Source organism: Bubalus bubalis, chromosome 16 (genome assembly GCF_019923935.1).
Source record: "Bubalus bubalis isolate 160015118507 breed Murrah chromosome 16, NDDB_SH_1, whole genome shotgun sequence".
Classification (NCBI taxonomy): domain Eukaryota; kingdom Metazoa; phylum Chordata; class Mammalia; order Artiodactyla; family Bovidae; genus Bubalus; species Bubalus bubalis.
Genome location: NC_059172.1, coordinates 44,971,618 through 44,999,202, shown reverse-complemented (window position 1 = coordinate 44,999,202; position 27,585 = coordinate 44,971,618). Strand labels below are relative to the sequence as shown.

Here is a 27,585-nt window from a genome sequence, read left to right as displayed (position 1 = left end):
CCCACTCTAGACCCAAGACATCTGAGTCTCTGAAGGAGGGAACCTAGAAACCTGTCTCTTAAATGGTATTATTTAGGAACCACTGAACATGGTGTTTAGGGGAGCATTATGGAGTGTTTTCTCTGACCTCTATTAGACAGGGCTCAAGTTCTATTTTAAACCATCATCATGGACATGCTCTATGCTAAAAAACTTTGAGAAGGCGATAGGTTCCTTGATGAGCTGAGGCAGTCCCAGAGTCCTTTCAAAGGTGATAAAACATATATAATATTAAAATCTCCATGTTAACCATTTTTAAGTGTAGAGTTGAGTGGCAGTAAGTACATTTGCATCATTGTGCAAACAATACCTCCATCCATCTCCAGAACTTGTTCTTCATTCCAAATGAAAGCCTGTCTCCATTAAACAATAATCCCTAGCCACCCTCTTCCCCCAGCCCCTAGTAACCACTTTTCTATACTCCCTGCCTCTATGACTTGAACTATTCTGGATGCCTCATAGAAGTGAAATCATATAATACTTGTCTTGTGGCTTAGTTTCCCTAGCATAATAACTTAAAGGTCCATCCATGTTATAGCATGTGTTGCAATTTCATTCCTTTTTAAAGATGAATAACATTCCATTGTGTGGATATAGCATGATTTGTTTGTCCATTCACCTGTTGATGGACATTTGGGTCATTAACCTTTCTGCTATTGTAAAAAATGCTGCTTTGAGCATGGTGTACAAATGGTGTACATTCGGTGTACAAATGGAGTCTTTTTAAAGTGATGTCCTGGTATTTTTCAGCATCCCTTCAGCTAAACTCTGAGCCATTTATCTAGGTGAAAAGTGTGATTAACGAAACCCTATAACACCCGCAACATGATGTCAACCCTACATCACCTGCTACAGTGGCAGACTCACCATAACCAGCAACACAAAACACAGCACTTAGACTGTGTCCGAGACTGTAACCTTACGAAGTGGTCTGCTTGGCAACGGTGGAAACCACGATGGAGGAAGACAAAACCGACAGAAGATTGCTTGAAAGTCATGAGGTCTATCCACTTCTGTCTACTAGGTTTCTTATTCTGGAATTAAACTGGACTGTCAAACAAAATGCTCTGGCCACACTGCCTTGATCTCTCCACCCCACCCCATCCTGGGAGAAACGCTCTAGCTGTCACGCTTCGCTGTCATGCTCTTACCTGCCAGCAAGGGGCGCTGCATAAAACAGCCTTGGGAAAAAACTATGGCTGCATTTTCTGCAGAGCCATTGTTCAAGACATGGTGGAATATCCCTCTCAGGAAATTTCCATAGGGTGAAGCATTAGGAAAAGTGGGACTGAGACCTACTGCAAACCAGTGTATTTTTCCCTTGTGAATAATGAGAAATGATTGTCTGTTTCCATTTGAACTGTGGCTTCAGGAAAACTCAGTATCAAATGATCCCACTAGAGCAACAGTTTAGGATCATGGTCATGGTCTGCCTCTCTGAGGTCTATACCTCCTAAACTGGTTTTCGCTTTCACATATATATAGGTATCTTGAGACTTTATCTTGAGACGCTCTTTCATATAGAGAGACACACAATTTTGTTTTATGCCTCTCTTGTAAGTTGCCTAAAATCCCCTGGCAATCGAGGAGAGAGAAGAAATGGAGGGAAGAAATGAAAGGCGGGCAGGCTTCCTATACGTAACTGAGGAGGCTGGAGCCCAGGGAGAGGGAGAGGCCTGCGGTACCCAAGCCTCTGTCCTCTGCATGTGCTAATCCTCTCTGGATAGCACCGCACCACAAATGGTCCTGAGCAAATGTGTTTGGAGGACAATTTGTCCTTTTAAAAAACAGCTCACATGGGAGGGTAAACCCAGAATTTCCAGGATTCCAGCCCCAGCTCTGGTCTTCCTGTGAAACCATTACTCCCGAGAACATGTCTAGGTTCACGTGGAAGTTCTGCTCTCGGCCACCAGAGGGCAGCACAGGACAAGTGGCGCTACGGCTCTTCCCAGGGACGCTCAGGCCATTGGTCCTGACGGGGGCAAGTTGCTGTTAGCCTGTTTCTTCACACCCACGGGTTAGCAGTCACTCTTGACTAACTCAGAACACTCAATCCGAGGCCACCTTTATTAAAACAAGCTGGAGTGCTGAAGACAACTACTTCTTAGAGTGTGGAGCACCCAGCACCCACTAAGCTGTGAGTCCTTGGGAAAACAGTCCGTTTGTACACCTGTAAATTGGGCTTCACGCTACTTACCTCACAGGGTCATCCTGAGGATGGAGTGGTGCCATGTACAGGCAAAGCCTTGACCAATACAGCTCTCGGTGACAGGGCATTTGTTACCACACATTCCACAGGCCCCAGGCACTGGCAGTGCCGCCCCCAGGGAAACTCCGCTGCCCAGGGCTACCTGTGGTCCAACAGCAGCTGGACCTTCCCTCGTGGGCCACGGGATGCCAGAGGGCCCCTCAGGAGATATTCACAGAGGAGACTGCTCCAGGCGAGAGGGTCCTAGGCCATCCCCCAGCCCTTATCTCTGCCTGTGACACACGACAGCCAGTCAGGCCCCTCTGCCACCTCCCCACTTGAGATTCCAAAGCTTCCTGTGGAGAGGGAGGCTGGCCCTACGTCCAGTCCCCTCACCCCCAGTGTCCCAGCTCCACCGCCTCTGAGCCTGAGGGCCAGACGTACTGTCCCACGGTCCCCCATGAGGAAACACTGGCCGGGAGAGTCTCTGTCCCACTTCCCCACTCCTGCCCCCGTGTCCCAGGGTCAGGCAAGCCTGTCTCTCTCCCAGGCAGGCTCTCTACTCACCAGGCTCAGCTTCGGGCTCCCCGAGGTTGTGTGGAGACACTGCCCTGGGCAGGGCCTCCCTCAGGGAGCTGTGCCGGGTGAGGGGCTTCAGGAGGGGTGGGAGCTGGAGTTCCGGTCGCTGGGGTCTTTCGTCAGAGGGCTCCGCATTGGAGGCCTCACTGTCACCATGGTCCAGCTCTGCATCGGAGCTGGAAGGGGGAGGGACAGAACAGGTGAGCTTGGGGGCCTGCACTCTCCCACCCCCACCACGCTGTGCCCTGCCCAGCACTGCCTCCATCAGACAGAGGGCTTCCGGGGAAAGGGCTGTAGTTTAGTTACCTCTGTGCCTGGCACCCAGCCTCTGGCTTGGTTCTGGGCCGAACTGTGTCCCCCAGATTCATAAGAAGTCCTAACTCCAAGTACCTGGGAATGGGACTGCTTCTAGAGACAGGGTCTTTACAGAGGTCATTAATGTAAAATGAAGTCATCAGGGTGGGCCCTAATCTAATCTGGCAGGTGAAAGTGAAAGTCACTCAGTCATGTCCGACTCTTTGTGACCCCACGGATGGTAGCCCACTAGATTCCCTGGTCCATGGGATTCTCCAGGCAAGAATACTGGAGTGGGTTGACATTCCTTTCTTCAGGGGATCTCTCCCACTCAGGGACTGAACACGGGTCTCTTGCATTGCAGACAGATTCTTTACCATCTGAGCCACCAGGGAAGCCTAATCTGGCAGGAGTCCTTATGATTTTCCTTACAAGGAAATTTAGACACAGGTATACATAGAAGGCTTCCCTGGTGGCTCAGAGGTTAAAGCATCTACCTGGAATGCGGGAATCCCGTGTTCCATCCCTGGGTCGGGAAGATCCCCTGGAGCAGGAAATGGCAACCCACTCCAGTACTCTTGCCTGGAGAATCCCATGGAGGGAGGAGCCTGGTAGACTACAGTCCATGGGGTCGCAAAGAGTCGGACACGGCTGAGCAACTTCACTTCTTCACTTCACACATAGAAGGAAATGGCAACCCACTCCAGTACTCTTGCCTTGAAAAATCCTGTGGATAGAGGAGCTTGGTGCAGGCTACTGTCCATGGGGTCGCAAAGAGTCAGGCATGACTGAGCGACTTCACTTTCTTTCTTTCTTTCATATATAGAAGGAAGGGGGCTTCCCAGGCAGTAAAGAACCCGCCTGCCAATGCAGGAGATATAAAAGATGCAGGTTTTGATCCTTGGGTCGGGGAGAATCCCTGCAGGAGGGCATGGCAACCTGCTCTAGTATTCTTGGTTGGAGAATCCCCATGGACAGAGGAGCCTGGTGGGCTACAGTCCATAGGGTCACAAAGAGTTGGACACTACTGAAGTGACTCGGCATGCACTCATACATAGAAGGAAAATGCCACATAAGTGAGAAGACCACCATCTCCAAGCTGAGGAGAGGGGCCTGGAATAGTCTCTCCTCATGATCCTCAAAAGGAACCAAGCTGCAAGTGAGTAGGGAGAAGACTAGTGCCCCAGAGCTGTCTGCTTGCCCAGCCCACCCTGCCCCCGTCCTACAGCAGTGGGAGCGTACCTGCTGTCATCGCTGGTGACCAGGACGCGTACGGCCAGCACGTCCTGTCCAACTACATCCTCCCCAGGGCCGATTCTCACTGCGGTCCACTCAGAGGGCAGGGGGGAGGCGGCTCCCCCTGCCACGTCCCCAGGCTCGGGCTCCGGGACGCTCTTGGGCTTCTTGGGGGAGGTCGGCTCATCTGTTGAAAGGAGAAGAGGGTCTAGAGAGATGGTGGGAACGGACAGCCCTGCAGGGAGCCTGCCCTTCCTCCAGAGGCTTGGGTGGGCACTCCAAGATAGACCTCCTCCTCCATGCCATCACCGGGTCCCCACCACTCAGCCCACCAGACATCCCAGCATTTAGAGCACACATCTTGTGTGCTGGGCATGAACACACACACTATCCCATTTAACCCATAAAGGAGGGTTGAAACGTGCAGAGGGCCCACCAGACTCTGTACTGCTTTTGTCAAAATCACACTGTGCTGCTAAACCCAGCGGTAGCTTCTCATTTCTCCTCTTACTTGACACACCAGCAGCCTCTGGCCCAGCTGATCATTTCCTCCTTCTAGAAACAGTTTTTCTTTCAGGACAGCATAGCTGGCTCCCTCCTCCGCATTGGCTATCCCCTTCTCTGTTTCTTTCAGTGTTCCCCTTTCCCCAGGACCTGACCCGTTAGCACTGGAAGGTCCCAGGACTCAGTGTTTGAACTGCTTCTCTTCTCATCTGCACTCATGTCCTTGATGACCTTATTCAGTCTCATGACTTTAAATAACCCCAGGCAGCATGGACTCGCACATCTCTCTGTCCAACGTGGACATTCCCCTGAATGTAGATGCATGCACACCAAGGCTTTCTTGGCATCTCCAGGGAGATGTCCAATAGATACCTTAACCTCACACGCATGGAAATCTCCGTCTCCACCTCGCCCCCAGCCTGCCTCCCCATGGCCCTCCCATCTCCGTAAATGGCAACTAGGGCCCGCTGGTTGCTCCAGTCAACACTGCAGTGGCATTCTTGACTCCGTTCATTCTTTCACTCTTCACTCGAGCTATCAGCAGATCCTGTTGGCTCTACGTTGAAAATACGCCAGGAATCCAGGCACCTGTCACCACCTCCTCTGCTACCACCCTGGCCCCAGTGGCCACCATCTCGTCTGGATTATAGATACAGACACTGCTGGTTTCCCTGCTTTCCCTCTGGCTGCGCCCACCCTTCAGTCTGTTCGCAACAGCTGCCGAGTGACTGTTAAAAGTGCTATATGATGCAGGCAACCCAAAGCTGGTGCTCCGTGACAACCTAGAGGGGTGGGATGGGGAAGGAGGTAGGAGGGGGCTTGAAGAGGGAGGGGACATAGGTATACCTATGGCCGATTCATGTTGATGTACGGCAAAAAACCATCACAACATTGTACAGCAATTATCCTCTAGTTAAAAAGTTTTTAAAAACTAAAAAAAAAAAGAAAGTCAGACAATACCACCACCTCCTCTCACAATCCCCCAGGATCCCTGTGATCTCATCTTCCAGTGCTTCCCCTGGCTCTCTGCTCCGACCACATGAACACCATGCTGACTCTCCCACACTCAGCCCGCCCCCGTCTCAGCCCCCAGCTCAGAGGTTCTTGCCTCTTCCTCGGAGACACTATCCCCAAAGAGCAGGGCTTGCTCACCCACTACCTTCAAGCCTTCAGCCAGCTGTCGCCTTCTCAAGTAGGTGACCCCAGTCATCCTCCTCAAACGGGGACCCACACCCTCAGGGCTCTCCTTTCCTTTTACTTTTATCCATAGCATATCACACCTTCTAATGAACTACACACATTCCCCATTTATTTTGTTGTTATCTCTCTCTCCCATGCTGAGAATAAAGGCAGTGATTTTTGCCCATTTCTTTCTTGCTAGTATTGTGCCTGGTGAAGAGTAGATGCTCAATAAATACCTGTTAAATGAATCAATGAATCAGTTGGTGAATAAAAGAGCAAGACAGGCAGCCCAGGCCCCAGTTCCCTCTTGGCCATTGACTAGCTCAGTGGCGTCCTCTCTGGTCACAGTGGGAAAGGAGTCCTTTCTCCTAAGGATGACACTGCACTTGATCTTGGTTCCCCCTACACATCCCCCAAGGTCATTATCTCTTCTTCCCTGTGCTGTTAAGTCTTTGTCTCCTGCATCTTTTCCATAAGCGTTTACATACTCTACCACTTTAAGAAAACTGTTTTTATTCCCAGTCCTCCCATCCCCGCTCCCAGCCAACTCTTCTTCCTTCCTCGCTAGTCTTCTTGGAAGAGTTTGTTGCACTCACTTTCTCCATTTCTTCAGCTCGCATCACTCACTCCTCAATCCCCTATAATCCTGCCTATACCTCCACTATCCAAATGACCCCAACAGAGTCCCTAGTGCCCTCCTTGTTTCTAAATCCAGTTCACTGGGCTTTGGGGCCCTCCTGCAGCTCTTGCACTCTGCTCCATGCTGCTCCCAGGCTCACTTTCTCTCCCTGCCTTGCAGACCGTTCCATCTCAACCATTCTGCCTTCTAGCCAACCCTTAAATGATAGGTTCTTCATGCTTCCACCTAGGCCCTCTCATTTTTTCACCCACACGCTCTTTCTGGGAAATGTTATCTACTCCCTAATTCTATTGACCATCTGTGAAGATAATTCATTTTGAGTTTTATGTGCAAAGCTGCACATTTAAAAATATTGTACAGGTCCAATAACACATGTTTACAAGCAGATGCAGCCAGGTGGTCACTGGTTTGTAAGCCCTGGTACAGTGCATGCTTGCTTGTGAGGACATGTATGCACCCTTCTGCATTGGTGAGGCTGTAGATAGAGGGGATGTATTTGGGGAGTAAGTGTTGTAATTGAATATGTGATTATGTAGTAATAATAATAGCAGCAGCTTTTACTGAGTACTTTAATGAGAATTTTAGCATGTAATAAGTCTATTAAGTGTCACACAAGATTCTAGGAAAAGAAGTATTATCCCTATTTTGCTGCTGAGAAAACAGGTGTACAGAGAGGTTAAGAGACCAGCACTCAGTAGTATATTTCATCAGAGGACAAGGCCTAGTCTGTATGTCTGTGAGCAGAACAGTAGTGCAAATGGGCCCCAATATGCATGGGGGTTATTCTACGAGTTTGGACTGGGATGCATCCCCAGTTCTTCAGTCCCTCCCCATAACAGAGTTGTAGTTTGTCCTATGACCTTGCAGTCCTTCCCACTAAAGAGGTGGGGTGAACTTCTCTGTCCAGTTGCCCTGAGGCTTGGCCCTGAGACTTGCTTTGACCAGCAGAAATCAGTGGGCATGATGTGAGCTGCAGCTTTCAATGCCCTTGCTGTTTGGCTAGTCCACTTGCACTCCTGTTTGCTGGCCATGTGAAGAGCTTGTCCCTGGTGACTACTGCCCTTCAGCCTAGGGTCCCTGACTGTGGCACATGGGGCAGATCTGGAGCCAGCCTACAGCCTGGCTGATCCCATGGAATCCCAGGCTACCTTTACACCTGCAGCCTGAAGCAGAGCCACTCAGCCAAGCCAGAGACCCACAAGCAAGAAAAAATGACATTACATGATACTAAGGTTTGGGAGGCTTGTTACACAGAGTTGCTGCCGCAGAGACCTGGCTCTATACATGGTTCACTGTGAGTATAGATGTGTGTGCCTGTGAGCTGTGTGTGCAGCTATTTGCATAGTCAGCGGAAGCTACTGTGCTCTTCTCTGATCCAGGTTGTACTGGGGATTTGAAGATGAGTCAGCCATGGTCTGCCTCAAAGCGCCTCTTTCTGCCCCACAGGAAAAAGAAGGTCTGTTCACAAATACCTGTGTTATAAGCTAGACCCAGAAGAGTGAGGCCAAGATGAGGTGTGAGTGGAGGGAGGTCAAACTTCCATGCAATGAAGATTTTGGTTACAAGGCACCGTTTCAATGGGGCTTGAGGATGGGTAGGATTTGAACAGGGAAAGGAGAGGTGGTGCTCCAGGGGGCAGACCCCTGGGAGCAAAAACCAAGTGGGAAAACACTGCCACCTGCATAGGAATGGAAACTAAGTCCACGCGACTGGAGGGCAAGAGCGTAGAGAAAAGAAGCCAGTGGGAAATGACTGCATTGACACAGACCGGGAATGGCGAGGTGAAGGGTGGGTTTTGCTCTGGGAGCAACCACTGAAGGGCTGGAAGCTGGCAGCTGGCATCATCAGATTTGCCTCCGAGAAAGACAGCTCTGGTTGCAGAGTGGAAGGTGGATGGAAGGACCCACAAGGAGGAGAGAGGAGAGAGGGATACCAGTGAGGAGGCAGCTGTGATGACTGGAGGAGACCTATCAGCTGAGTACACAGGGCGGAGAAGAGGGGAGAGGGAGTGGAGAGCAGTTTGGCCCCATGGGCGGCTGCAGGCAGTGGAGGTGAGCTGTGCCAGGCCGCAGACACACACCCACTATATCTCAGAGGCCAGCCCGAACCTGCAAGAACACCCGGGGTCTGCTTTCCTCCTTCTCCTTCTCCTTCTGTCTCCTGGAGAGTTTTGTCTTTGCCGGCAGGGCTGAGGGATAGATCAGAGTAAGCCTGGCTCCATGGCTTCTGGAGGGGTGGGGATGTGGCTGAATGAAGATCCTCCAGTGCAGCAGGGTCGGGGCCAGTGTCTCTCACAGGGGAGCCTGGGTATCAGTGGAGGGGCAGGGGCCAGGGGGCACCTGGTCACGGAGACTTGTGGAAAAAAAGCTGGTGCTTCCTCTGGTCACCACCTCGCGCAGGCAGAAGACCCCCAAGGAGGACATGCTTCTCCCTTCCTTCTGCCCCACAAGGCCCAGGCAACTGCTGCCCCAAGAGGTAATTTCCACTCAAGCTTCTATTCCAGATACTTCTTCGCATTCCCCTGAGGATCCCTAGCCACACGCACAGACCAGTAGCGGTAGTTCTGGTGGTAATAGTACTTGTAACGGAAGTAATAGAAAAGCAATAACAAAAGCAGCCCCAACTCATCACCTGGGGCCACATGCCTGTTTAGGAGTTTACGTTCATCTTCTCTGATATCCCCCCGTCCTGGAAAGATGCTATGATCATCTTCACTGCATGAGTGGCAGAATGCAGAGACCAGAGTAACTCAACCAGGGCCACCCCAAGGGTGAGTGGGACCAGCCAGCCCTGGACACAGAGCAGCGTGTCTGTGACCAGCCCCAGGTGAAGGGCCTGGGTGTGTTCACTGGTGCCGCCTCCCCCAGGCCCAGCTGCTCTTTGTCCTAGGCTTTGCCTGAAGTCATCGGTGCTCATAGGGAGAATTCAGTGGGGCTGGGAGCTGCCAGGGGAGGAGGTGTCTGGTTGTGGAGGGTGAGGATGATCCAGCCCTTCCCAGGGCAGCCGCCCCAGCCTCCTGGAGGAAAGGAAATCTGCTCAGAGCTGAACATCTCAGTCTCCTCCCATTGCTCAGGCCAGACACCTGCTCCCTGGAGAAAGAGGAGACTCCAGAGGCAGAGGCAGGCAGTGTCCAGGGAAATGTCTATCCTCACTTGGCCCCAAGCAGCCAAGTCCTGAGGCTCTTTTGTGGCCAGGCCCCTCCAGGCCTTGCCCCTCTCTCTGCTGGCAAACTTGTTCCCATTTTCTCCCCAAGTCTGAAGACCCTCCACTCACCTCCAGAACCCAGGAAGACAACGAAGCAACAGGTTCTCCTGGGTACTGTCATTAAGCCTGTTTTACAGATTAGGAAACTGAAACTCAGAGGTGTTATCTCACTGGTCCAAGGTCACACAGCTCCTAACTGCCAGAGCCACTTTTGGCTCTGGGCTTGTAAAAGCTCCCTCTGCTCTCTTGCCCATTGTTCTCTTGGAAGAGAGAAGTTTAACAAGAGCAATGAAAGTTTATCAGTCAAGAAAATAGAACCCAAGTCAGGGAGTTCAACAGAGTAAAGTTAATAAAGGAAACGAATAATGATTGGTCAAAGTTTTTTTGAGTTATTTGACGGAAAAGTCAAATAGGGATGACAAGGCAATGCACAGATGAGTAATAATAGGAAGCTACTGGCGAGGGGGACTCTGGGAGGAGCTGGTGCTATGAGCCCGGAGGCCAGGGCCACACAGTAGGTGGTGGGTACCATGGGAAGTGCACACCACTGCCTGGGATGCAGAGTGATGGAGGAATACCCTGGCTCTCCCTTGATCCCACCCTCCAATCCCTCACTAGTAATGTCTCCACAGTCAAACTTAATAGGAAGCCAGTTGCAAAGGAGCTTGGGAGATGTAGTTTGCAGGGGTTACACCTCTTTGGTAAAGCGTCTGCCTGCATTGCGGGAAACCCGGGTTCAATCCCTGGGTTGGGAAGATCCCCTGGAGAAGGAAATGGCAACCCACTCCAGTATTCTTGCCTGGAAAATTCCATGGATTGAGGAGCCTGGTGGGCTACAGTCCATTGACTCACAAAGAGTTGGACACGACTGAGCAACTTCACTCACTCACTCACACCTCTAATATAGAGCAGAGCAGGGGAAAGGCAGGGAGTGCGCCCACGAGCAAACAGGCAGCTGTCCAGGGTACTAAGCATAGTGCAGTCTCCTGGACTGTGATGAGTGAGGGGACACGGACAGGCCCCAGCAGGATGGGCGAGAGCCCTGGGAAGGAGCCTGTGTCCAGCATTCCCTCCACCCAACTGCCCTAGGAGGGATCTGTCGGTCTAGTACCAAGGGCCTTTGCAGTGCATGTCCCTTTCAAAGACAAAGGCACAGATGTCTAAACAGCACAGTTGTCATCCTGGAGGAGAGTACACTACCAGGAACCCCAGTTTCCAGGGGCTTTCAGGGGATGAGTACACTGATGGGTGGCCCTGGGCCCACCTGCCATGCTGGGGCATGGCTCTCCTGCCCAGTGGCATTCCCATAAGGCATCCCCGGGCTGACCATGGGGCATGTTTGTGTGCAGACATGTGTACTCGGGCTCACCCTCTACTGCTTTGAATCAGCGTGAGCAGTCGTCCTCCAAGGACCCTGCTTGGCTTTAGCAGTAACTTCTGTGCAGAAACCAACTCAAGTAAACTAAAAGCCAACCAGAAGGAGGACCCAGCCCTTCCTTTGCTCACAGCCCCCAGCAGAGCTGATCTGCTCATCTCACAGAGCCCTCTGCCCAGACACACCATGAAAACACCAGCTACAGATGGGCCCCCAGATTGGCCTGAGCCCTCCGAGCAGCAAGGCCTCCTCCATCAGGGCTGGGAGGAAGGGATGGGGAATGAGGTATCTTTCCAACAGTGTATTGGCCAGAAGGCAGAGAGGAAGCTGACTTTCCTACTTGTGTTTGGCTCACAGTGCCAGCTTTGGAGCCTTAGTCCCCAGATCTTGACTCTTCTCCTCTTTCTTCTCCTGCCCATGCTGGCCAACCTTGGGCCTCCAGCTTCCGACATACTTGCTCTGACACGCAGCCAAGAGAGGCTGTGTGCAGATTATATCCCTTGGAGGTAAAATGGAAGCTAAACCAAAACTCCCTTCTCCCAATCAATCCAAAGGCTCTGCAGAGGTAGCAAGACACAACGCCTACTGCTCTCACGGGTTCTCTCTGCTCCTGTGACCTGACACCAGCAAGATCATCTCAGACCCCAGATGGCCACAGGCTCCCTAGTCAGAGGAATCAGAGGTCCAGGCTGGAAGGCAGGACCTTTATATATTCCACAAATATTTATCGAGGGTCCGCTATGTGCCAAGCACTGGTCTACCTGATGGGTGTATACGAGTGTTCCAAAGAAACAAAGACTCCCACCCTTGAGGAGCTTATGTTCGACAAGAAGGAAAACATAAACAATACATTAGGTAGTAAGTGACTTATATAATACAGTTGGAGGTGATAAGTATGATGGAAAAAATAAATGGTAGGGGGATCAGGAGAGCTGGGGGTGCAGGTCGTGGTATTAAAGGTGGACCTCACAGGGAGGGAGACACAGAAACAAAGAGATCAGTCATATGGATACCAGGAAACGGTGTTCCTGGCAGAGAGAAGAGCCAGCGCAAATGCCGCATGGCAGAGGCCAGCGTGGCTGGGACACAGCATATGAGGCGGAGCAGGTCAGAGTAACAGGGGCCAGACTGTACACAACCGTCTGACTCCACCATATGCCTCTGAGCTGGGCAGCCATTGGAGTTTTGAGCATAGGAGAGATCAGATTTAAGTTCTAACAGAATTATTCCAGCTGTTGGGTTGAAAATACGTTGAATGGCATAGGGAGAGCTCTCTATAAGGAGGGCTTGTAGGAGGTCGCCGGAAAGACGTGGGAAGAGATAACAGTGGTTGGGACCAGGCAGTAGTGTCGAGGTGGTGAGACGCAGACAGAGTCTGGCTGTACTTGGAATTCACTAGCGGACTGGATGCAGGGCCAAGAAAAGAAGAGCCAAGAATGACTCCAACCAAGGCTCTGAGCTGAGCAACAAGAAGAAGGGAACTGCCATTTCCGGAGACTGTGAAGGCCAAGGGTGGAGTCTGGCTCAGGGGAAGATCAGAGGTGGACATCTAAGTTGGAGACTGTGCAGAGAGCAAAGTGGAGATGGTGAGCAGGCAGCCCATGGCAGAGCTGGAGACGGCTCCTCTGCTGAGACTCAAGACACTCACTACAGCAAAACTAAAGTGCAGGTAGTGGGAGCGAGGGGGCTCAAACTGAGGCCAGAATGTCCAAAGGGAAGTAACCAGTTACCTTCCAGAGAGCTGGGGGACTGGAAGACTAGAGAGCAATAGGTGTTGCCACCCCACGTGAACTGACACCCGTTTAGTTCTCAGAAGTCCTGTCAGACTCTGAGTCTTTCTGACCCAGAATGCCTCCCTCAGGACACTCTCTGCTGCATGAAACCAGGAAAGTTCACCCTATAACTCAGCAAGAGCCCTTGCTGGGCACGCTCACCGACTCCACCTTCACAAAACCCTCCGCCAGAGGCATCACTAGCTCCATTCACAGAAGGGACTTGCCCAGTGCCTCTGAGTCAGTACAAAGTATTGGGGTCGGAGCTGGGCCTTCAGCCAAGTCCAAGGCCTTCCTCTATGCCAAGGCCTTTCCTGTGAGCAGCACCAGATTTCTAGCCTGAGCCTTGGACAGGTGAAGATGCTTAATAGTTGAAGATCCTGCTCTAGGGCGCCTCTAGCTTCAGTATCAACCCAAGGAGGTAAAGAGCTAATGAGGTACCACACAGGAACTCTTCGACTCCTTGGAAACACTGGCCTTGGGCAGTGAGAGTACCAGTTGCTTCTTTTACTTATTTAAGGGATTAAAGGAAAATCCCTGAAAGCAAATGAGTTCACAGAAATAGAGGAGAGCAGCCCACGCTCACCCACTTCACTTGACCCACTTACCCTACTCCATATTCAGGTTGCAGGGACTTGCTTTCTCTGGCCAGATTATTTCTTTAGGATCAGTTCCTGGGGTGGGATTGCTGGGCCCAGAGGTCAGAATCCCTTTTTTTGGGGGTCTTAATAATTGTTACCATATTGCTTTCCAGAAAAGATTGTCCCCATTTAACTTTTCACTTAATACTAGTGATTAAGTCTGCATTTTTTCCTTACAATCTATTCACTATTCCTTTACTTATTTAGTGGGTACAGCATAATTAATTTACATTCCTTTGAAAGCCAGGTTAGAACATTTTTGGAAATGCTTGCTGTTTCAGTGTTCTAAAATTTGCTTGACTGTGAACTATTCATGCATCGCCTTTGCCCGTTTATCACTGGGTCTTTAATCAACAAATACTACCTACATGGGCAAGGTGCCTGAGACCATTGCTTTGCAGGAACTTTCTAAATGCCACAGCAATGAACATCTTTGTTATCACATCAAATTCAGATTTTCCCCTGGTCTGCCTGCCTATCGACTATTTTTTTACTTTTTACACATTAAGTTTTAAAAAATGTTTATAAGTCAGATCTGTGCCATGTTTTCCCTCTGAGATTTCTTCCATCAGAGATTTTAAAGTTTAGAAAGTCACCACTCCATTATCTGACCAATACTTAATTCTATTATTTACATTTTTAATTTCTTTCATCCAGTGTTTCTGGGTAAAGAATATTTTATAAACACTTACATCGAATGTAATATGCAAAACAAAAAACTCACTTCAAAGAGGTATAGGAAAACCCAGTTGAAAAAGTTAATTAGGGAGAAGGAAATGGCAACCCACTCCAGTATTGTTGCCTGGAAAATCTCATGGACAGATGAGCCTGGTGGACTAGTGTCTGGCATCGCAGAGTCGTACACAACTTAGCAACTGAACAGCAACAACACACAATCAGGCAGATGGTGATTTGGGGAAATAGTTCTTGATGGAAATGTGACATAAAATGAAGAGTGAAGTGACCTAGCAATATTTCCGGAATACAGAGTTTTGTAAGAAATGAACATTTGTGTGTAGAATAATAATTGCAAATATTCAAACAATAAAGTCCATGGCTAAAGAAAAAAAAAAAGAAAAAGTTAATTAGGTTTCCTTCCTGGAGGACTCCTCAGACTTGAATGTGCTAATGAGTCTTGTGGATCACCAAGATTTGGGAGGATCAGCATGGTAAGTATAAAACATTTCCCAAACTCTGGGACCATGGATCCCTTTCTTCACAAAGCATCTCTCAAAGCTAGTGTTCTATGGTCACACTTCAGAAAATGTTGCTTTAACCCAACTTCAAATCAAACCCACACTGTAAGCTCCATGAGAATGAGGACTTTTGTCTGTCTCATGCTCCGCTATTTTCTCAACATACAGTAGATGCTCACTAAATATTAGCTGAGTAAACCAATGTGTGCATGTACAAATAAATAAGTGCATGCACAACTAAACAAAACAAATTAAGCCTAGTACAACGACACTGAGCTATGCACAATCCAAGATGCAGGGAGGGGCGGTGCTCTATGTAGCTCACTGCTGCATCTTTGGGTCCTGAATATGCCTAGGCATTCAATGAACACGTGAATAGATGAATGAATAAAAGAATAAGTCACTTGTCCAACCCAGCTCCTGACTTCAGTCCCTAACAGCCTTCCTTTTAGGGAACAGAAAGAGTATCTCACCTGGGTAAGAGTAACAACACTTGGTCATGATGCCAAGCAGCTCCAGGCACCAGCAACTGGGCTCAGAGGCCCAGGGCCTCGGAAGTGCCCCTTTAGAGACACAAAGGCCCTCATGAAGTTCATAGATGAGTTTACATGCCAGTGTCAGAAGCCCAGCACATCCAGCCTGGCCAAGAAAGGCATGCACCCTAGGGAGGCGAGGGACCAGATTTCTTTGACGCCGTCCAGACTAGTTGAATGAAACTTCAAATCCTTCCCTTAAAGACAAGTGGAACTGAGCCAGAGCCTGCCATGGAAACATCCTCAGAATGGCCCTGTGGGCAGAGCCTTGCAGCCTAAGAAACTGAGTGACCTGAGCCTTTGAGGGCAAAGTGGGTCTCTTAGCAGCCCAAATGACTCTCCTCCCTGGATAAACACACCTGCCATGCGCACGGCCATCCTGAAACCAATGTCCAGTCCTTCCTCTTACCTTATACCCATCACTCAGCTGGGCCAGCACAAAACTTTCAAGAGCAACCTCTGTTGCACGGGAACCTAAGTTAGAGTAAGGTCCCTAAGTAAAGTTCTCTGACAGGTCCGTGGCTTGGATGTGTGCAGGAAATGGGTGCAAGCAGTTGTCAGTACAGTCTGTTCCTTACAGCTGAGGGCACCCTGACCCTCAGCCAGCAATGCCCAGCACCTAGAGCACAAAAGGACTGTGAGTTTTCAAGGAAGAGCCCCCCAAAGCCTGGCTGCAGAGCATGGGTGATATTTTCCAAATATTACCCCCAGGTAATATTTCCTCCGAGAGTACCCAGCACAGCCCCAGAGAGCTCCATGTCACCACAAGGGCAAGGCCCGCCAGTTCAGGAAAGGCCAACCCTTCAACCAACCCCTGTGTTTGAGGTTTGAGCAGCTTCCATGGCAAAGAAGAGAGGAAACAATGAGCTTTATAAAGAACCATATTTATTTCCATGTACAGCATCAAATACCATAAATAAAGCTAGACATTTTTCGCTGTGTGCAAAATACAGGGTTCCACGTGGCACTGTAAGGACTACCAAAGGTCACAAACATGCATGGTGACAAGGTGGGGGAGGCTAGCTAAGGAGGAGGCTGGGGGGAGGAGGGCACTCTTTGGTTGACATTCTATAAAGGGGAGAGACTCTGCAAGAGAAGATAAGACAAGAACGGTGACTTCGTCCTGGCTGGGATCTGCACCAACAAGGGAGCAAAATGCAGCATGCAGGGCTGTGCAGAGAGGTCAGCATGGCTCTGGGCCGCATGCAGGACACCATCACCTGCAGCCCGGGACTGCGAGGCCTGCCTTCAACAGCCCCACCGGACCAGGTGTGGTGTTTCTCTTTAAAAGCAATGTGAGTGTCCTGCTGCTCCAGGCAGAGTCAGCAGGGGGATGTGTTCTGAGCAGAGCTTGGGGGCATTGAAAGGGGGCTGCTCTCCAAGGCACCCTTGGCCTGTGACGATGACTGCTCTAGCTGAAGCTTCTGTATCCTCTGGGGCTTTATGAGCCGAGAGAGACCAGAAGAGTCAAAGCAAAACCCTGGGAGGGAAAGTATAGGCTGCAGGGGAGGAAAGCTTCACTAGAAAAATTGTGATCGTGTGTTTAAAATAGAGAGTCTGGGCCAAGCTTGTGATGAAGCCTGGGAGAAATATTTTTTTTTTAAAAAATCCTTCCAAAAAGAGTCACCTATGGTGTGGATTGATAACATTGATAATCTTTATATTAGAAAGCAACTGAAGAAGATGCTTGTATGCATATGCTTTTTCAGAGGCTGAGAGATGAAAGAGTTCTTTTCAAAGGTGAAGGGCCCTCTCTATGGCACAGTCTCATATTCCAGGTTAATCCTCCAAGGAAGGTAAGTGGCTTTGTAAGTGCAACCAGAAAAGCATGCATGCAGGCCGGGGAGTATAGAGAGGAGGTGGGCCATGCACCTGGAGTGGATGGGGCAGCCGGCTCAGAGGGATGGAATCAGAAACGCTTTCGAGCTGAACACCACCCCACATTGTTAACCAACCATGCCACCGAATGAATGAGTCCATTAGTAGGCAAGACGCTCGCAGTTAGCACAACCAAGGCCACGGCGGGGGAAGTGGGGGAGACGGGGCGCAGAAAGCAGGTCAGGGGTTAGTACCACTCTCTGAAAATTGGCAAGAAAACCAGTCACCTCAGAGCAGAAGTGTGTCAGCCAAGAAGTGGGTGCAGCACTGGAAGGCTGAAATGAACTGATGGCCACAGTGTAAGGTTTGGAGAGAGAGAGACAGAAGAGAGAATTTAGTTGGGGGAACAAGGAAATTGATGGACAATACGAAAAGGTACAGGAGTTGACAACGAGGCAACCATTAAAAAAAAAGAGCAACTCCCCCAAACAAGTTATGGCTTGCTTAAGACAGATGAACCTTTCTGGAAATGAGCAGTGACTTATCTGCAAGGGTGGATCCGTGCAATTGGAAATAATCCCGTGTCTCCACTGCCCCCCACATCCTCTCCGCCCCAATTTTACTCTAGTATCCCACATTTGTTCTTAAATACGTTAAGGTTTAGAAACATCCTGCTCCCAGGACTTACTTTTGTGTTTTGGTGCTGCCCCACCAGGAAGGTTCAACGTCTCAGAACAAACATCTCAGGCTTCTGACAGGCACGCCCTGTCTCACCAGAGTAATTCAAACTAGTCTCCTTATAGCCATAAGTGACATTCTCAGAGATCCTAACTCTAGCTTCATGGAGCATCCCACAAAGCATCTCATTCTGCCCTGAGCTGACGGGAATAACAATGACACAGCTGTGATGTGTTTACATCATGACTTTCAGAATCAAACATGAAATGAATCAAGGGCTCCTCCCACCAGAGAACACTAAAATATCAGCAAAAATTTGGAAAAACACAATGCAAGGCATAGGATGAGAACAGTTCCAACAAAGACAGAGGCGCCAGTTCCCACGAACTTGGCTGCAGTCATGCCCCTGATTTACCCAAGGACTCAGGGAAGTGTTTATATTATAGAAATGCCTCCCTGCTTCTTCCCACCCTGGAGAACTTGGCATCTCAAAGCCCTTAAGAGTTCTGGCTCCTAACCCACCAGACTCCATCCTTTCTTAATCTAGAGGATCTTTCTAGTGTAACAGTCAGGGCCCAGCAACTCTAGAAACACTGAACTCGGAGGAAGGTCTTTCTCTATCAGCCATCTCCACTGTTCAGCCAGACCCAGCAGCCGTGCATGTCCAGGCAGAGTGGAGCTGGGAAGACTGAGGCCTTCTCCAGATGCCAAGAATGAAGAATGTAGGTGGGCCCAAGGCCCGTTTTGCCCTTAATAAGGTATATTTCTTATGCATAAGTCAATAACAGCCTCCACTCCCAGCCTCCTCTGCTAGTCAAGACACGGGAGCTTCCCCCTGGATCAGATGCATTCCTCAGTTGGGACAATTCAATAATCGATGGTTTCTGACCGTTTGACCAAATATGCATGGCAGCCGATTGGCTAAGAAGCCAGAATGCCTGCAAGCCATGCTCACGGGGGAGGTCATGCTTTCCAGAAATAATACTGTCAGGTGCTAACAAATACCCTCAGTCCCAAAGGACATGGCATGAGAGGGCAGTTTCCTCCCTCAGCCTGACTGTTATGGACCCTGAATGGCCTTGGCTCAGACTGCAACCTGGATTGGGGACCTCAAAAGGAGGGCTTGAAAGGCCACCAGCTGACACGACTCCTCTTCAGGATTGCATCAGTTGGATGGAGTTCTGAGTGGCCAGGGGACAATGGGCTTTGGCTGCCATGCTCATTAGTGGGAAGGGAAAACGTATGTCTGTAGCAATTCACTTGAAATCCTGTGGTTCTACATAATTTGGCTGCAATTTGGTACTGGGGTCAGGGGAATCTTGAAGCTACTATTTTACATCAGAACAAGGGAGCAAAATAGTCCTTCTCCCCCGGAGGACAGGTAACAGGCGACTACATGTTGCCATATCCTTCTGTATTTAATTCTCTTTCGTCCTTTCAGTTTTGTTTTTTTCCTTCTAAATTACTATGCTTTCATGTTGCAAACAATTGTCCTGTGTTGACAAGTGGTATCCAGGCACAAAATCAGAAGGCACTGTCAGGAGATCGCACGCTCGCTCCAAAGTATTCACGTTACAGGGAGCGGCTATTTCAAGACCACAACGTGGAAGGGGTTTTTGTAATACCAGTTATAAACCTCAAACCCGTGTTTAAAAAAACTGACACTCATAGGAAAAAAAAAAAATGCTTTCTCTTGGCTTATTAAACGTTGAAAATTGAAATGTAAACCTAGAAGTATGGCTCGCTTTGGTATAAAAGTACAAAGCTATTTAAAAAAACATCCTTCATGTCATGGTGGCCTGAAGCAGATGTTCACCGTGACCAGGCTAGGTGCAGGTGGCCGACGGGAAATTCTTTGGCTTTGCGCTAACTGGTTCAAGGGCGTGGGGCTCCCTGGCCAGCGCCTGAGCTGGCCGAACACGCCGCCATCTACGCGGGAAATGTTACGGTACTGTGGGGCTGGGCTTCAGTGCAGCTTGGCCGGGACGCATCTGAGCAGCCAGTCGCGGATGCTCTGGAGGGACTCCTCCGACTCCCGGTACATGGAAGCCAGGACCTCGGAGAACACCCAGAGCAGGGGCAGCCCGAGGCTCAGGAGCTCGTAGGTGTAGCAGTAGTTGTAAGCATTGTCCCTGATATGTAGGCTGGTGGCGCGCAGGAGTCCCTGAATCCAGTTAAGCAGCCTCCGGGGAAGGTGAAGCAGGCCCCACGGCAGCCTGAGGGGCCAGCTTAGCGCCTTCCTAAAGAAGGAATTGGGGATACCTGGGGGGCTGCCTTCCGGCGTGGCGATGGCAGCGGCGGCACAAGAACTTTCCGCGGGAGGGTCTCGCCGAACGGCTTCTTGATCTTTCCACATCCCCTCCTCCTGAGAAAGAGATCAAGGTGAGGGCATTCAGTCCATAATGCTCAGAGAGGGCTCCTCCAGACTCAATAAAGAGATGACTTGGCAGACCCTACTATTTGCAACCAGAATCCCCTCCCCAAAATCTCAGCACCCCCTGTGCACTGCTGAAGGGGGCTGAACACAGGTGTAACTTTCCTGGGGTGGGGGTGGGAACTGATCACAGGGATCAGTTTCCTCTGGAGCCTTCAAAACATACATGCCCTTTGACTCAGCAATCTCATGCTCATGATTGATCCTAAGTAACAATTTGAAATATGGATAAAGATACAAGCACAAAGACATTCCCTGTAAAATGTTTATAAGGCAAAAATAGTAATGTCCAACAATATAGGATGCAAATAAATTATCAGTCATCTTTTACAGGTATCAAAGATTAGGCTCCAAAAGAATTCTTAATGGGAAACTGTTATACTGTTAGTGAAAAAAGAAGGCTATGAAACTGCAAGGTAGGATTCCAGCTGGGTGAAAACATACAGCTGACCCTTGAACAATGTGGGTTTGAACCGCATGGGTCCACTTGAATGCAGATTTTTCAATAATGAATACTACACCTCTACCTAATCCATGGATGGTTGAATCTATGGATATGGAGGAACCATCAATATGAAAGATTGGCTATAAATTATACATGAATTTTCAAACCTGCAGACAGTCAAAGGCTCTAACTCCCACACTGTTCAAGGGTCAACTTTTTCATATAGGAAAAAGTCTACAAAGAAATGTTCCAAAATGTTAATTATGATTTTCTCAGGATAGAGTGATGGTGGGTTATTTCACTTTCCTTCTTTATAGACTTTCAGTTACTTAGCCATTCTTCTACTGTGTGTGTGTGCCTGTGTCCGCTCAGTTGCTCAGCTGTATACAACTCTTTGTGACCCCATGGACTGTAGCCTGCCTAGCTTCTCTGTCTATGGGATATTCCAGGCAAGAATACAGGAGTGGGTTACCATTTCCTCCTCCAAGGGATCTTTCCAACCCAGGGATTGAACCTGTGTCTCCTGCATTGACAGGTGGATTCTTTACCACTTAAGCCACCTGGGAAGCCCATATTACTTGTGAAATCAGAAAAAAGCTGAAGTTGTTGGTCTTGCTGGAGATGGGTGATTAATCAAGCCGTAAAGAAGATGCTGGCTAAGAGCTACCATGGGTGAGGGTAGGGAGGGTGCTATCACAACCCACTTGCAAATTAAACAGGCCAGTCACGTTGTTGACATCAAGAGCCTGGGGAAAGGACTTGGAAACCACAGAGGGTTGGCCCTATACCAGGCATCCCTGCTTACAGTGCTCTGTGGCCACTGGGGCTCCAGGCCCTGGGGGCTACGTGGCTTTTGCATGGCTAAGCATTTAGCCCCATCCTTGGCACATAGGAAAGCTCTTCTGGGCTTCTCATGAGAAGCAGCAGTCATTGCTCTGGGAGCTAACCTCTGGAACAGCTCACATCCCAGAGGCCAGCTGAATGGACTGAGACACAGGGACCTTCCTGCCACGGAGCAGAGCCCTCTTCACTTGAGTCTCAAGCCCCCAAAGCTAGAAACATTGGCCTAACCTGCAGGAACTCTTGACAACCTCCTCCTACCAGGGAACTTTCCCATTTCACCACCACTTTCAAGATAAAACTTACCTCTTTTTGTTGCTTCAACTCTGCCCGTCTCTTCCGTTGCTGGCTGTTGGTCTTACAGTGAATGAAATGAGACTTGCAGAAAAACTTGCCTGTAAAAAGAAACACACGGACACTCAGAGGGTTTTCTCCTGTAAACCAGAGCCACAGCAGAGCCTGAGCCAAGTGCCTGCCACCATCTAGGTCAGAGAAACACCACTAAGGGAAACAAGCCCAGGAAGGCGCAAACATGGGAAACGGCTTCCGTCACCTGCCTTAAAGAAGAGGCGCTGAGAGGAGGCCACCAGCTGCAGCAACGGTGGTGGGGGACGGGGGGAACGCTCCCGGGAATGGGGCAGAAACCCTCAGATAATCCCTGAGGCCAAGTGTCTTCCCAAGGCCAGTTGCCAGGCAGCAAAATGGACAGCCTGGAATAGCAACTCTGTTTGCAGTTCCTCTTGCTTCTGGGACCCCTGGGGGTGGGAACAGCACTGAACAGATGGTGGCAGAAAAACCCAGTGAGCCACACACTGGGCCACAGGCCACTGCCCAGGATACTGGGTGCCTTCCAGAAAACCCTGCTTTGCGCCTCTGTTACCGCAGTGAAAACAGTGATGGGAATAATGATACAATAGCGAAGTCTTGAGTAGGACTCAATATACCAGGCACTATCTTAAATCCTTCCCCTGAGGTAAATCAGTGATCACCTTATGAGCAAAGTACTGTTATCCTCATTTTATAAATAAGGAAACTGAGGGACCCAGAGGTCAGGTAAGAGGTTATTTGTATGTGGCATACATAAGCCATATGCTGGAAGTGGCATACTCTGGATGTAAGCCCAGGCAGTTAGTTTTAGGGTATGGAATCACAAGCTTTGTCATTATATGATAGCACAAACATCAAGTGCTGAAGGTTAGAAATTAATCACTCATTCCAATGAAAGCGACTCCTTCAGTGATGACTCTGGTAGGCCACTCAGCAGAGGGCATGTTACAGTTATGGTCATTCCTACAATACATGCTTCATTCATAATAACATGAATATGACATCATTTATGGACCCCTCCCTGCTTTTCATTGGGAAAGACCCTGATGCTGGGAAAGATGGAGGGCAGGAGGAGAAGGAGGCCGCAGAGGATGAGATGGTTGGATGGCGTCACTGACTCAATGGACATGAGTTTGAGCAAGCTCTGGGAGATGGTGAAGGACAGGGAGACCTGGTGTGCTGCAGTCCATGGGGTCGCAAAGAGCTGGACGTGACTGAGCAACCGAATAACAACAAATTGAACCCCTATCACATGTCAGGTGTGGTGCCAAGCATGTGACATAAGTTACCAGGTTTGATTTTCTTGACCACACAGGGGCAACTGAAGGTGGTGAGACTGAGTGAGAAAATGTCCATAAAGCACGTGGGGCCTGGTAGGTGCTCCTTACGCATGTGCAGCCCCCATGCTCACAGCTCCCCTCTCCTCAGGACCCCTGCCCACCACAGGCAGCCTCTCCCCTTAGCAGGGGATCCCTGCTCCCTGAACTGCTTTTCTGATGACACCAATACTCCCTGGGAAGTGCAGGCTGTCCCAGAGCCTCGAGAGTCAGAAGCCCAGGCCAGAGACAAGTGCTGCCCTGGCCCCTGGGGGTTACCTTCGTCAACATCGAAGGCGTAGGCGGCCAGGCGCAAGGTGGTGGCGCAGACGCTGCAGCGGAAACACTCGCGGTGGAAGAAATGGCCCTCCGCGCTCAGCCGCTCCATGACGTACACGCGCTTCTTGCAGAAGTAACAGGTGTCGCTGCCACCCACGTTCAGGGGAAACGTCTTCCGAACGGACTCCTGGCAGGCACAGGGCATCGGAAGAGAAGAACAGCGTGTTAGGGTGTACACCGCGTCTTCAAACGCAAGGCTGGGCATGTAGAGATGCCAGCCTGCCTTGTGGGGCCTCACAGGCTATGTGCTGCTTTTGTCGCTGGGGGCACCTCTGCAAAGAGTGAGGGTGGGAAGGTAGGCAGACCCCAGCCCTGCCAGGGCAGCACTGACTGTACTCCCAGGCAGACTGCTGGACACTCTGGTTTCATAGTGGGAGTGACAGTTCCTTGTCTGACAGAGCAGGTGTCCCTCACAAACATGCCTGCCCAGGGATGCCATCTCCAGGAATCTGAGTCAGGGGTTAAGTGTTGCCTGGGTCTAGAGCGAGGTCACTGAAAGAATGTCTTAGCCATCCTTGTCCCCTTGCAGTGACACAGGTCAGGCAGGGAAGGCTCATGGCATGAAAACTGTTCAAGAGAACTGCAGGAAAGGGGCATCAGGCTGCCAATCAACTTCTTCAATGCAAAAGGGGAGGGCGAGGCCCAGGGCAGGAGGGGCACCCCTGGGTGATTCCAGGGTAATGTGCCAAAAGGACACCGAAAGAGCTCAAACTGTGGTGGTGACAGTGAGCAGAGTCATCCAGAGAAGGAGGCAATTCAGAGGAAAGGGATGTTTCCCCCATTACTTCTTAATCCAATCTATACTAGATGCTAAACATTGGTAGTGAGGGCTGCCCATCTCTGTAGATGGCCTCCCCTGACCTTCTCCCTGAGTTCTCCAGAGCCCCAGCTAGCAGGGAAGATGCTCTGCTTTCTGAAATGACCCACAAGGGGGCCGACTGAGGTTCGTCTACAAGGAAACACAGCCCCCCCACTAACCTCTGCTCTGACCTGGCCTGTTCTCAGCCCCTTGTCCCATGAGAAGGGGGCCAGGCCATCCTCTCGGCAACCCAGGCACCCTCCCTGGGAGGCCAGAGCCGGTGTCTGTGGGTGAAGGCGGAAGGGTGTGCATCCTTACCAGGTCTGGAGAGGTGGCCTGAGTCTTAGGTCTGTGATCATTCAAGTACAGATTGACCAGAACTTCAGCTGCAGCCCCTATTCCGCTGGATACTTTCCCTACTGTCAGCTACCCAAGAGCAGAGATAAAGGAGACAGAGACAAAGGGAGAGGCCATTAGCACCAAGAAGGAAAACACGAACGAGCTGGAGGTGGGAGAGGGCTCCACACGCACATGCAAACAGCACCCAGCGTCCCAGGAGAGGCCTCACTAGCCTGCGGCCGGCAGCAGGCACTCTGCAGATGGAGGAGAGAGAGATCAGCAGGGTGGCTCACAACTACATGCGGTCTTCAGGAGCTCAGCTTGCTCAGTTCACAGATAGGGAGAATGAATCCTAGAGACCTTAGGGATCTATCCAAGGCCACTTAGAAATCAGTGCAAGATCCAGGACTCTGCTAAGGTCTTCTGAGCCCCAGCTGGGGGACCTTCACACTAAGAAAACAAGCCAGCTGCACTGAAGCTGACCTTCCCAAGACTCCCCTCTCTAGAGGGCCTGGACTGGCCACATGGGGAGACCTGTTCCCCATTTCCCCAGATCAGAAGGGTTAGGACCGAGCTCTACCACTAATGGTTCTAAGATAGGACACAAAGCCCTCAACTTCTGAGCTCAGTGTCCTCATTTAGTGAAATGGGAATAAATGGTGCCTACCTCGTAGAGCTGTGGCAAGAATGAGAGAGCATGTGTGTGAATGCCTGGCACTTAGCAGGGCTGGGCCAAGATGAACTTGACTCCTCCCTCCCTCCTCCCTCTGAATTTGGCAGCCCCAGCCTCCCTTGCAGCCCCTGTGTCCCCTAGGGAGCTGTGGCTATGCCTGACCTCAGTTCTATCAGGTCAGGACGCAGACTACCTTGCTAATAAAGAGTGGCCGAAATGGGAATGGATGGTGGTCCCCACTGGGCAGGTGCAGGGAGCTCCAGGTGGCAGTGCCCAGGGCCCCAGAGCTGGTGCCAGGCAAGTCAGTTCCACATTGGTCCCAGAGACCACAGCCTGATGGGTTGCGGCACCTGTGCTCCCGAAGGCATGATGGTCCGTGCCTACCCATGAATGCTTGGATCCCTACTGGTGTGTCATGGAGCTGGGGAAGGGGTGAGAGCTGACAAATCACACAGACGTGGTACAATCACATGTACACCCCCAGGCAAATCCCAGCTTATTCTTTCCCCACCAGCTTTGAAAGGCCAGCCCGGGAATATTGCTATCTCCTCTGCAGGGAGGCAAACATGCATGATATGAGGCTGTATCTGTAAACACGGTTCCTGATCCTAAGGCCTTGGAGTGAGGGAGGCTCCAGATGCTCCCCAGCCTCTGAATCCAGCTTCTGGGAGATGTGGCCACAGACTGCAGCAATGTAGGCTGCTGGCCCTCACTCACAGGTTGATAGCCATCTTCACGGCAAGTAACAGTGACTTGAGTGGGAACAAAGGAAGGCCCTCAATCTAAACCCAATACCGCTCTTGGAAGGCCACACTGAATTCACGGTGAAAGCCCCAAAAATACAGCAGAAGTTCAGGGGCAACAAAGCAAATGGCAGCAGGTGCCCACAGGTCCTGCCTCCTGGAAGCAGGGCCCACCCTCAGAACCTGAGGCCAACTCATTGGGCACCAACAAACTCACAGGTGCAAAAAGAGGATGAAGAGGGAAGGGCTGCCAAGCAGGCTGGGGCGAAAGACATGACCCAGCGGATGTCTGCCCGCTTCTCATTAAGGAAGCCCCAACACCAGCAGCTACTTGGATCAGTCATGCCAGACCATGTGTGGGGCTCTCTGGGGAACTACGGAAGATGTGGCCGGGGGCCTTCTGGGGTGTCTGATCCCAGACAGACGGGACCCCCTCAGACTTCACAAAGCTCGCTCATTCTTAGTCGCAACAGCTGCCAGGCCGCTTACCCTCCCCACTCTCAAAACTGGCCCCGTCTGGAAGAGATTAGGATTCTGCTTCTGAGCATACACGCTGCCATTTTCAAGATTTCACAAATGCCAAGAAACTTGGCTCCTGCTCCTGAGAGGTTCAGGTGCAGTGGCTCTGGACAATAAGCCATTATTTGCCTGATGTTCCACCCCCTGCTGGGGCCTCCAACACAGGCCTCCTCGGATAGGAGCTGAGAATACCAAGTACTTCCTGGGTTTACAGCAAAATAAAGACAGAAGAGGTCAGATTTACCTCTGCCCATACTCCCCTTGCGTGACTGTCTCTCCTGACCCCATGTGTGAACTGGCTCTGAGGCGCTCTCCCAGGAAGGCACCGTGTGATGCCAGATGCCCACGCACAATCACTGCCTCCCCTGAGTGAGCAGAGAGTGAGACTCTACTTTCTGGGGCTTTAAATACAAGTCCCTAATGAGACCTTATTAACTGCTTAGCTAATAAGCACTTTGCGCTGCTGAGCTTCCATGCAATCCTGACTTAGGAATAATTATAGAAGCAAGCAGAGGGCCCTGGGGTGGCTGGGGGTGCTGCCAAAACATGTCTGTGCAGTCGTGGGCCTGCTCGGTTGTTCTATCAGCACAAGGGATCCAGGATGAAGATCAAGCCCTGTTGTTCCTTTCACTGTGGGCCCTTAGTCATAAAAGACTCCTTTCTCCCAGTTGCATCCACATGCCCACCTATGACAGCTGTTTTCCTAGGAATAATGAAATGAAGGCACCCTCAAGGAAAGCAACATTGGTGATCCTATATGCCCTTCCCAAGTGTATCATGGAAACCATGCCAGGAACACCGAGAACAAGAGGTAGCCAGGACTTGCTGGAAGGACACCGGAGGCCAGGTGATGGAGAACTTGTCTCAGGGATGACAGGAGGCCTCCCCAAAGACCAGCGTGAAGGAGAACGCTGCCCGGGAGTCTCAGGTTA

At 50.5% G+C, this 27,585-nt stretch overlaps 1 protein-coding gene across 17 annotated transcripts in view; it reads right to left on the bottom strand.

Annotated features, from left to right (window-relative positions):
* Window positions 1-27,585, bottom strand: part of MICAL2 (microtubule associated monooxygenase, calponin and LIM domain containing 2) — a 242,704-nt gene that overhangs the window by 71,427 nt on the left and 143,692 nt on the right. For 7 of the 17 annotated variants that reach the window (XM_025266658.3, XM_044929529.2, XM_044929530.2 and 4 more), the window contains 6 exons: window positions 24,698-24,805; window positions 23,521-23,707; window positions 21,905-21,993; window positions 20,142-20,244; window positions 4,343-4,523; window positions 2,795-2,982 (listed from right to left, as the gene is read on the bottom strand). In XM_025266658.3, the coding sequence (XP_025122443.3) occupies window positions 2,795-2,982; window positions 4,343-4,523; window positions 20,142-20,244; window positions 21,905-21,993; window positions 23,521-23,707; window positions 24,698-24,805 (856 nt within the window). Of the gene's footprint in view, window positions 1-2,794; window positions 2,983-4,342; window positions 4,524-16,251; window positions 20,245-21,904; window positions 21,994-23,520; window positions 23,708-24,697; window positions 24,806-27,585 lie in introns of those variants that run through there. The other 10 variants (XM_044929531.2, XM_044929534.2, XM_044929537.2 and 7 more) reach the window with 4 other exon arrangements.